The following is an 11,453-nucleotide window of genomic DNA, read 5'->3' as shown; positions in this document are numbered from 1 at the left end:
TAAACTTGTAACATAACTCGGCAGAAAATGTGTGGTATGAGGGCTGTCATTGTGCATTCTTCCAGGGCCACAGCCCATCACTGAGCACTCCTGCAGGTTGACCTTTAGGAATTGCTCATTTTATCTTTATTTTCTTTTCTTTGTATACATTACCCATTTCTTTAAAATATTTACAATAGAAGAACAATTGAGAGAATTAAGCTTAGATAATGATGACAGGATACTTTGGAAAAGGGAAATTAAAATAAGGAGAGAATTACAGGTCATTGGAGAAAAGAGAATAAACACTTGTGACTCATTTCAGTCTCTTAATTCATTCACTTTTCTAAATCCATCACTCTTCCTATTCAATGCTATTAGCTAATTTATTTTTATAGATACTCCCCCATTCTCCACACCTTATTTTTTTGTTTACTGACCATAAAAATTGTTTTTTAAGTGTTTTGAAGATACCAACATCCAAGCCTGAAATCATATCTAAAAGTGACACCTGGAATTGTCCTTTATTCTTTTAAAACTCTTAAAACTTTTTTGCATACACCTTGGACTAAGTTAAATGTTTTTTCACATGGTTTTTTTGCTATTTTTTGTTTGATAGTCATGCCTGTCTAGATTGTAAACTCTTTAAATAGGAGGTATTGATGCATTCTGTATAAGAAAAACAGTGCATGACTGATGAACACTGTTGTAAGCCAAAAAGTGGGTTTCAGATCTTATCAGGAAGACAGTTCTACAGAGAAATTTATTTAAGTATGCCCAGAGTGTCCTGAGTTAAACTTTTGTTTATGGGAAACACGGAGACAAACACAGGGAGCTTTCACTTACATTTACTCAAATATCCCATAGGGCTGTTGCAGGCGTTTGGATATTGAGGGAAAGAGTCTCTTGAGCCTGTAAGCGAAAACAGTCCTTTTCAGGGTGTAAATGAAGCTGGACTCAATTAGGCAGAAAACGATATCTTTAAAGGAAAAAGAAATTCTATGCAGGCTGCCGTCCAACTTCAATACAAATGGAAGAGAGAAAGAAAAACTTTATCACTGGATAGATAAAGTGACATTCAGTAGGTGTAGCTTTACTTCCAAGCACCATACTCTCTGGATTCTTTCTCTTTCTCAAAGAACAGAACTTTCCTTCTCTAAATAGGACTTAATAACACATTTAAAAACCCTGCCTGTTAACTGAAATAGATGGCCAAACTGTTCATGTGTATATATTCAGTTGAGTCACACTTTTTTTTCAATTGTAAAAAAGCAAAAGGCCAGACTCGGTGTCTCAGCCTGTAATCCCAGCACTTTGGAGGCCGAGGTGAGTGGAAAGCCTGAGCCCGTGGGTTCAAGACCAGCCCAGACAACTTAGCGAGACCTTGTCTTTACAATAAATAAAAAATTAGCCAGGCATGTTAGTGTGTGCCTGTATTTCTGGCTACTTTGAAGACTGAGGCAGAAAGATCACCGGAGCCCAGCAGGTCGATGCTGGCGTGGCTGTGAGTGTGCCACTGTGCCGCAGCCTGGGCAACAGGAGTGAGACTCCAACTCCAGAAAAAAAAAACAACCAAAAATGAAAAATAAAAAACCTGTTCTATCTTTCCACTGGCTAAAGACTTAAGACAACTGTTTACCAAGGAAGCAATTCAGTAAAATCAAATATGATTCCCATTGGAAAAAAAAAGAAAAACAGCACAGGTAATTGTAACATGCAGTGATCCTGACATATTTATTTCATGCCTCAAAGGAATTAATATATCAATAAAATCAATACTTAATTAGAAATATGGTTGTAAACATAAATCCCTTTAATTTTGGAAGCACTATGGTGTCTTGGTATAAACCTCTATTCTGATGGCAAACTGACTCAGCTTGAAATACTAGCTCTTATCCTTGTTAGCTGTCTACCCATGAATAAGTTGTTAAATATTTTTATACCATAATTTTCTTACATGTGATATAATGACAATACTACTATTTATATTAGAGAATTGTTGTGAGCATTAAATGCATTAATGCATCTGTAAAACACCTCAAATGGCATCTGCAACATACTAATCACCAAATTGTTATTAACTGCTTTTGATCATTCTAGATCCTATAAACAATGTCTAAAACCTAAGTTAAGATGATTTAGTATTATACATCACAACCCAAGCAGAACCTGTGTTAGGACTGAATCACTTTATTATTTCCTTTAAACCTCCTTTTCATACACATTTACACAGCACACAAGCTTCTCACTGTGAATAATGGCAACACAGAAGATTTGAGAAAACAGGCTTAAAAAGATATGAGGCTAGGTACATGTTTCTTGAAGGTACCAGTCCAAGCATACCTGAAGATATTGCAGGTTTTGTTCCAGACCACTGCAATAAAGCAAATATCACAATTAAATGTCATATAAATTTTTTGGTTTCCCAACACATATAAAAGCTATGGTTTACACTATACTATAGTCTATCAAGTGTGCAATAGTGTTATGTCTAAAAATGTACACACTTTAATGTTTAAAGAGCTAAAGATCATCCGAGCTTTCAGTGAGTGGTAATATTTTTACCGGAGGAGGTCTTGCCTCAGCGTTGATGGCTGCTAGCTGATCAGGGTGGTTGCTGCTGAAGGCTGGCATGGCTGTGGCAATTTCTTAAGATAAGTGAACTATGAAGTTTGCCACATCAATTGCCTCTTTTTCACAAAAAGATTTCTCTGATGTTATTTGAGAGTATTTTATTCATTTTCAAAATGACAATCAATCCTCTCAAATTCTGTCACTGCTTTATCAAGTAAGTTTATGGATTATTCTAAATCTTTTGTTGTTCTTTCAACAATGTTCATAGCATCTTTACTAGGAGTAGATTCCATCTCAGAAAAGCACTTTCTTTGCTCGTTCATTAGAAGCAACTCTTCATGTGTTAAAAGTTTATCATGAGAATGTAGCAATTCAGTCATATATTTGGGCTCCACCTCTAATTCTAGATCTCTTTCTATTTTCACCTCATTTGCAATTACTTCCTCCACTAAAGTCTGGACCTTTCAAGTCACACATGAAGGTTAGAATCAGTTTCTTCCAAATTCCTACTAATGTTGATTTTTTGACCTCCTCCCATGAATCATGAAAGTTCTTAATGACATCTAAATGGTGGATTAGAAAGTTTTCAAATTATTATGCCCAAAACCATCAGAAGAATCACTTTCTATGGCAGTTATATCCTTACAAATATTCTAAATAATAAAATAGAAAATGAAAACTATTCTTTGATCCAAAAGCTGCATTATGGATAGTGTGATAGCAGACTTGAAAACAAATTTAATCTCTTTCTACATCTCCATCAGAGCTATTGGGTGACCAAGTGCATTGTCAATGGGCGGCAATATTTTCAAATCTTTTTTCTGACAAGTAGGTGTCAACAGTGGACATAAAATATTCAGCAAACCATGCTGTAAACAAATGTGCTGTGATCCAGTCTTTGCTGTCTCGCTTATGAAAATGAGTATAGGCAGAGTATATTTATCAGAATTATTAAGAGGCTGGTATTTCAGAATGATAAGTGAGCATTGGCTTCAACTTAAAGTCTCCAGCTGCACTCCCCCTTAACAAGAGAGTCACCTTGTCCCTTAAAGCTTTGATACTTGGCATTGACTTCACCTCTCTAGCTATGAAAGCCCTAGATAGCATCTTTTTCCAATAAAGGGCTGTTCAATTTACATCGAAAATCTGCTGTTGGTTGAGTGTAGTCACCTTTATCGATTATCTTAGCTACATCTCCTGGATAACTTGCTGCAGCTTATACATAAGCACTTTGTGCTTGGTCTGTACTTTTATGTCCTGGAGATGGCTTCTTTCTGTAAACCTCATGAACCAACATCCGCCAGCTTCCTGCTTTTCTTCTGCACCTTACTCACTACTCTCATAGGGCCTTGCTCTGCATTATACTTTGGCTTGAAGAAATGTTGTGGCTGGTTTGATCTTCTATCCAGACCACCACTCACACTTTCTTCATATCAACAATAAAGATGTTTCACTTTCTTATCGTTCATGTATTCTCTATAGTAGCACATTTAATTTCCTTTTAGAATTTTTAATTTGTATTTACTATTTGGCTACTGTTTGGCACAAGAAGTCTAGCCTTGGGTATATCTCAGCTTTCCCCATGCTTTCTTCAATTAGTGAGAGACATGCAACTATTTATTTCACTTGAACACTCAAAGACCTTGCAGAAGCTGCTAATTGGCAATTTCAATATTGTTGTGTTTTAAAGAATAGGGAGGCCTAAGGAGAAGGGAGAGATGAGGGAACAGTTAGTCGATGGAATAGTTAGAACACATACAACATTTACCAATTAAGTCAACCAGCTTGTATAGACACTCAAAAATAATTAAAATGGTAACATCAAAGAATAATGATCACAATCAGCAGAACAAACAAGGTAATAATTTAAAAGTTTGAGATATTTTGAGAATTATGAAATGAGACACAGAGACATAAAGTGAGCATATAGTGTTGCAAAAATGGTGCCCACAGATTTGCTGGACACAACTGTGTCACAAACCTTTAATTTATTTAAAAAATTCAATATCTGCAAAGCACAATAAAGTTAAACACATAAAATTAGGTATCCCTGTATACTACCAAAAAATTTTAAAGTAAAATTATTTTAGTGAACTCAAATACTTTCTCCCATGTGAAATTAACCTCTAATTTTTGTATGTACTTATTTTTTGCTGACTTGTTTTAGAAACATAAAATGACCTTCATAAATTGTTTCGTAAATATAGAACAATGTAATTTCTCATTTTCTAAGTCCTATATTTCTCATATTTTGGCACAACATAATCTCAAGAAGTGCAAGTTTAGTAGAATTTAATAAATGATACATAAAAAAATCTCAGTTTATAAAAATGCATGTGTTGATATATTTAAAATTCTATGCGCTCATATCATCAACTATTATCACAACTTACAGAAATAAGAAAATATTGATGCTAACTTTGGCTTTCTTTAAAAATTCTCTTTGTATCTGAGGAATTTCTGGAGCCTTTCTGCAATGAGTAAATGGATCTTAAAAATGGATCTGTAGTGACTGAGTTTATTTTACTAGGATTTTCTGGAAGATGGGAACTTCAAGTTTTCTTCTTCATAATATTTTCCTTGATCTATGGTGCGACTGTGGTGGGAAACATTCTCATTATGGTCACAGTGACTTGTAGTTCAACCCTTCATTCTCCCATGTACTTTCTCCTTGGGAATCTCTCCTTTTTGGACATGTGTCTCTCCACTACCACAACACCCAAGATGATCACAGACCTGCTCGCTGAGCACAAAACCATCTCTGTGTGGGGCTGCATGACCCAGATGTTCTTTATGCACTTCTTTGGTGGGGCTGAGATGACTCTTTTGATACTCATGGCCTTTGACAGATATGTAGCCATATGTAAGCCTTTGCACTACAGAACCATAATGAGCCACAGACTGATGAATGGGTTTGTGATCCTTTCATGGACAATTGGCTTTATACACACCACAAGCCAGATGGTCTTAACAGTGAACATACCCTTCTGTGACCACAATGTCATAAGCCATATATTCTGTGACCTTCCCCTCGTGATCAAGCTTGCTTGTGTCAAAACATATACCCTGGAATTATTTGTCATTGCTGACAGTGGACTGCTCTCTTTTATTTGTTTCATCCTCTTGCTTATCTCCTACACTATCATCCTGGTAACTGTGCACCAAAAGTCATCTGGCAGCCTCTCCAAGGCTCTGTCTACATTGTCTGCTCATATCATTGTGGTGACTCTGTTCTTTGGACCTTGTATCTTTATCTATGCCTGGCCATTCAGTAGTTTGGCAAGCAATAAAATTCTTGCTGTATTTTATACTGTTATCACACCCTTACTGAATCCTGTTATTTACACCCTGAGAAATCAGAAAATGCAAGGGGCCATGAGAAAATTATGGTTGCAACATGTTAGCTCCACACAGAACTTCTAGACCTTAGCACTATATATAAATAACAAAACTATCAAATTCTGTAATAAGACAACTTGGATAGATTATCATAATGCATCATTTTATTTTTTATGTATAGTCATAATCAATGCAAAAAATAATACCAAATTACTTTAAATTCATAGTTAAGCCTGTTATATCTCACAAGACTAATTAAAAATCTGTACAAAAATCATTAAGTATTTTTTGTATAGACATCCAGTAAATATTTATCAGTAAATAAATAAATGGAAAAGAATATGTAATGTCCTAAGAGATCTTCTTAATAGTATAATTCATGGTATTACAAATTTATACTCTAGTTAAGCAAGTCATTATGAACAAATAATAGTTTAAATAATTTAAATGAGGAGAATAGAATTGTCATTTCTTGAATCAACAAGGCAAAAAATAAGACAGAATCAGTAAATTCAACAGAATAGTGAATATAAGATGTCAGAGGAAAAAGCCAATGGAAAACCAATTGCAATAGAACTGCAAATAGCATCATTTGAAATCAAAATCTGAGGAGTATAAGTATGCAGAGCTGACTTTTAAACCTCCATTTTAAAAAGTTTTGAAAAAAGCATGATTCCTTATTTTTTGTAATATGTCATGTAGCTTTACCTTTCTAAGGGCTTTACATAAAACTACAGCTAAATTTGACTCTTGTAGGATTCTAATCCTTATAGCAATTATAAAATTTGATTTATTTTTGCATGTTGGAGGGGTGGGCAGGCAGTACATACAAAATTTGGGATCCTATATATTGATGGTTAATCTTAAATATTCTCTCTTAATTCAAGACATCATTTCTTGCTTACATTAGGCAATAGCTTTATAATTGATCCTAAATAAGTTAGGTAAATTATGTCCTGCATTTAAGCAACCAGAGTGATGTCATAAAATGAAATTCTCAGTGTCACTCACTTGATTAAAAATTATTTCATGGATGAGATTTAGGCTCAAATTCTTAACTGGCCATCATGAAGTGGCCTGCCTCTAGAATTTTGCTCCAATCTATTATTTTTCTTAATGTTAATGTCACATCAACCTTCTTACAAGGTCTCCAAATCACAAGACATCTTAACTCACCACTTTTTCAAAACCATTCCAGGTCCCTCTCAGAGGACCCAGATGAAATATTAGGTTTTAGAATATCTTTCTTACATATCCTTGACCAATTTAGATATATTTATTTGACTCATTTATAGCATGATGCTATGTCTATTCATTGCATACATTATGGTAATAATTATAGATACCATCTGCTTTGTCATACACTAAATTTCATTGATCTCCAGTACCTAGCACAGATATTGGTTCATAGTTGTTCATACATATTGAATAAAGAAAATATAAGTAACTATATTATAGCATAATGTTATTCAATTTGTCCTACTACCAAGGAGTATATGTAACATTACTTTTAGATGTTGTCTGTTAAAAAAAAAAAAGCATTAGAAGTACAGAGTTGTCAGCCAGGCGCAGTGGCTCAAGCCTGTAATCTCAGCAGTTTGGGAGGCAGAGGCAAGAGGATTACTTGACCTCAGAGGTTCAAGACCGGCCTGGACAAATGGGTGCAAACTCATTTCTACAATAAATAAAAGAATAAGCCAGGCATAGTAGCATGTATCTGTAGTTCCAGTTACTTGGCAGGGTTAGGCAGAAGGATAACCCATTCCCAGCAAGTCCAGGCTGAGATGGCCGTGGGTGTGCCACTGCACTCCAGCCCAGACAACAGAGTGAGACTCCAACTGACAAAAAAAAAAAAAAGAAGTACATAGGGTATATGGTGTTCATATATCTTACTTGTAATTACATGAGTTAGATTTCTGTAATTAAATCAAAAGAGAATGAAATACTTAATAAATTTAAGGCAAATGAAGGCGAAGAAATAAGGCAAGTTTAGAATACTTGCTATTAGAAATTATGTTAGACTCTATTGTTACATATTAAAATTAAAAATCTTACAGTTATACATTATAGCATACCATATACTAAAGAAACACCAACTATTTATGAAAATATATGCATCAATTGGTGGATGGAATTATACTCTAGTTGATTAAATATTGTGGAAGATTTTTGTGTCTGTCAGTATAGCACACTCAAGATCCTAAAACTCCTTTAGATAGAATCATTTTCAATAGCTGTTAAATCAATTAAAGAAAGCTGTTTAAATAAACCAAAACAAAATTACGCCAGAATTCCTTGAGAAGCTGCCAGCTTGTGCCTCTTTACATTGGAGTCATCACTTCTCCCTCTTCTCTGTATACCCTAACCCTCGAGCCACAGCTGTCCCATGAGCACCTGTACTTCAGTCCCGGTTTCTGTTGCTGCACTGTACCTACTCATGCCTCAAAAATCTGAACTAGCACCACAGTGAGCTAGTTCACACTCTGAGCCTTAAAGTCAACTTTCTCTGAGTATGTCCATTCTCTGGGCACCAGTTCACCCACCATAAAGAGATTTTCTTTTTACATTTTATTATTTTTTTTATATTTTTTGAGTTGGAGTCTAAGTCAGTCTCCCAGGCTGGAGTACAGTGGCACACTCACAGCCACTGCAGCATCAACCTGTTGGGCTCCAGCAATCCTTCTGCCTCAGGCTTCCAAGTTGTTAGAACCACAGATGTGTGCTACCACAATTGGCTAGTTTTTTATTTATTGTATAGATGAGGTCTTTCCAATTTGCCTGGGCTGGTCTAGAACCTGCAGACTTAGGCAATCCATTTGCCTCAGCCTCCAAAATGCTAGGATTACAGGCTGAGCACTGAGCCCGGCCATCGAGAGATTTTTGACCCCACCCTGGAGCCATTACAGTTCTATGCACACCTGTGCTCCTGTTTTTGGCTCCCCATCCACTTCACAAGTACCTGTACCTTACATACTGTTACCCACAGGGCAATGAATGTGCCTACACCCCCAGTGTCAGTGCTATTAACACCTAGAACTCCAGAGTAATAGTCCCTTTATATGAGTCCACACTTCAGGTCTCAGCTCCATGGCCACTGCGTGGCACCATTCATTAGGCACTAATGTCACTGCTACTGGAGCAGGCCTACAAACTGGATACAGTATTAAGGAGGATACCTTCAGCCTCAACTTTCCCAGGGATAGAAAGTGGCTGGGAGAACCTTAGTAACCACTGACAATGAAAAGCACATCTACTTTCATGATCACAGCAGACATCTACAGTGTTTACTACTGAGGATCCTTGCAATCTTTATAAATACAGACCTCATTCTAACATAGTTGCACTGAGTCTACACAGCTGCATCCTCACTGGTGTCAGAACCACTGCACATTACCTAGTCAGTGCTCTTGAGCCCCCTCCTATCTCATGGGGGAAGGTCATTCCCCATTACAACAAACATAAATTTTGAAAGAGATAACTGATTTGCCACATGTGCAGACAACAATGCAAAGCATCATGAAACATTAGAGAGAGAGAGAGACACACACACACACACACACACACACACACACACACAGATAGAGAGAGAGAGAGAAAGAGGGGGAGAGAGAGAGAGAGAGAGAGAGAGAGAGAAATAGCCACGAAGAGAACACAATAATTGCCCCAGAGCTGACCATCCCCACAATGAACTTCCTGACAAAGAGTTTTAAATGATAATTGTAAGAAAACTCAGAGAATGTCAAGAAAACACAGAGAAAAAATTCAAAGAAAATAAAGCAAGCAACAAACAAAAATTAGAAATTTAGGAGAGAGATTCAAATTGCCAAATAAAAAAGGAATCCTGGAGCTGAAAATATAATAAAGGTAAAATGCAATGGAGGGCATCAACAGCAGAGTTAATTAAACAGGAGAAGAAATCCACAAATTTGATGGCAGTGTGTTTGAAAATGTATGATCAGAGGAGACAAGAAAAAATAATCAAAGGAAATGAGGGATGCTTATAGGATTTATGGTATGGCATCATTAATTTAAATTATAGGAGAAAAAAAGAGAGACAAATGGGCAGAAATATTATTTAAAGAAATAGTAGCTGATAGTTCCCAAAATCTGAGGAGAATATAAATATGCAAGTATGGGATGTTCAAAACTCTTCCATCATATTCAATTCAAACAACTCTGCACAAAAACAAGCTATAATCAAACTATCATAAATCAAACATAAAGAGAGGATCCTGAAAGTGGCAACAGAAAAAAAGCATATCAAATATAAGAAAGCTTCAATAAAATTAGCCATATAATTCTTTACAGAAATCTTACAGACCAGAAGAAAATGGGACGATATATTTAAAGCACGGAAGGAAATAAATTGTTAACCAAAAATGATTTACCCAGAAATACTTTCCCTAAGAAATGAAGTGGAGATCAAGACTACCCCAGAAAACTAAGAGCTATGAAAACTCATTGTCATCAGACTTTTAAAAAAGAAATTGTAATGCAAGTTCTTCAATCTGTAAGAAGAGAATGTTATTTGGTAACATGAAAACATCTAATAGTGTGCTTAATGCCTTGTTAAAAGTAGAACACAGTAATATAAGTGTATAATTTATATCTTTAGTATGAAGGTTAAAAGATTAAAAACATTAAAATAATAATATCTACAATTATTTGTTGTGGGATACACAATATAGAAAGATATAAACTGTGACATGAAAAACAGAATATGTGAAATGGTGTGGGGGTGGAGTAAAAGTGGGGCATCTTTTGTATGTTTTTTTTAATACAATCAGAGTTAAGTTTTTAGTTTACAATAGCCTGTTATAACAATGGTAACCACACAGCAAAAACCCTTACATACACAAAAGATTACGAGAAATCAAAACATATCAGTAAAAAAATGACAAAGACAGCACAGAAGAGTAAAAATAAAATAGGAATAAATAAAAAATGGACTATGTGCTGCATACAAGAGACTGACTTCACCTCTAAGAACATACATAGAAAGAAACTGAATGAAACAAAAAAGATAGTCAATGTAAATACAAACCAAAGAGAAGAGGAATAGTTAGTCTTACATCAGATAAAGTAGCCTTTAAGTCAAAACTTAAATGAGAAGAAGAAGTTCATTGTATAATGATAAAGGGGCCAATTTACCAAGAAGATATAACAATTCTAAGTGTAAATGCACTCAGCATCAGAGCAACTAAACATATAAAGCAAATATTAATAGATTTGAAGAGAGATATAGACTTCAGTGTGAGACTAGTAGGGGACTTCAATACCCCATTTCAATAATGGACAAATCATCCAGGTAGAAAATCAACAAGGAAATATTGGACTTGAGCTACACGTTAAAGCAAATGGACCTAACATACATATATAGAACATTTCATCTAACAGCAACAGAATGCATATTCTTCTCAAGCACACCGGGAACATTCTCCATGATGGATCATAAGTTTGGACACAAAATTATTCTGACAAATTTGAGAACTTTGAAATCATATCGTGTCTTTTTCTAACACAATGTTAATAGACTAAAATTCAATAAGAGGAGGAATCTC

General features: G+C 35.4%; 1 protein-coding gene across 1 annotated transcript; it reads left to right on the top strand.

Moving 5' to 3' along the window:
* The first annotated feature begins 5,037 nt into the window (after window positions 1-5,037).
* LOC103269453 (olfactory receptor 4L1) lies at window positions 5,038-5,976 on the top strand. Its single transcript, XM_008067034.1, has one exon. It carries the CDS (start codon window positions 5,038-5,040, stop codon window positions 5,974-5,976), a length of 939 nt encoding a protein of 312 aa, XP_008065225.1.
* The last annotated feature ends 5,477 nt before the right edge of the window (window positions 5,977-11,453 follow it).

This window comes from Carlito syrichta, unplaced genomic scaffold (assembly GCF_000164805.1).
Source record: "Carlito syrichta isolate Samal-C Ts95f unplaced genomic scaffold, Tarsius_syrichta-2.0.1 Scaffold309265, whole genome shotgun sequence".
NCBI classification, from domain to species: domain Eukaryota; kingdom Metazoa; phylum Chordata; class Mammalia; order Primates; family Tarsiidae; genus Carlito; species Carlito syrichta.
Note: the sequence above shows the minus strand (reverse complement) of the source record. Positions and strands in the feature narration are given on the sequence as shown.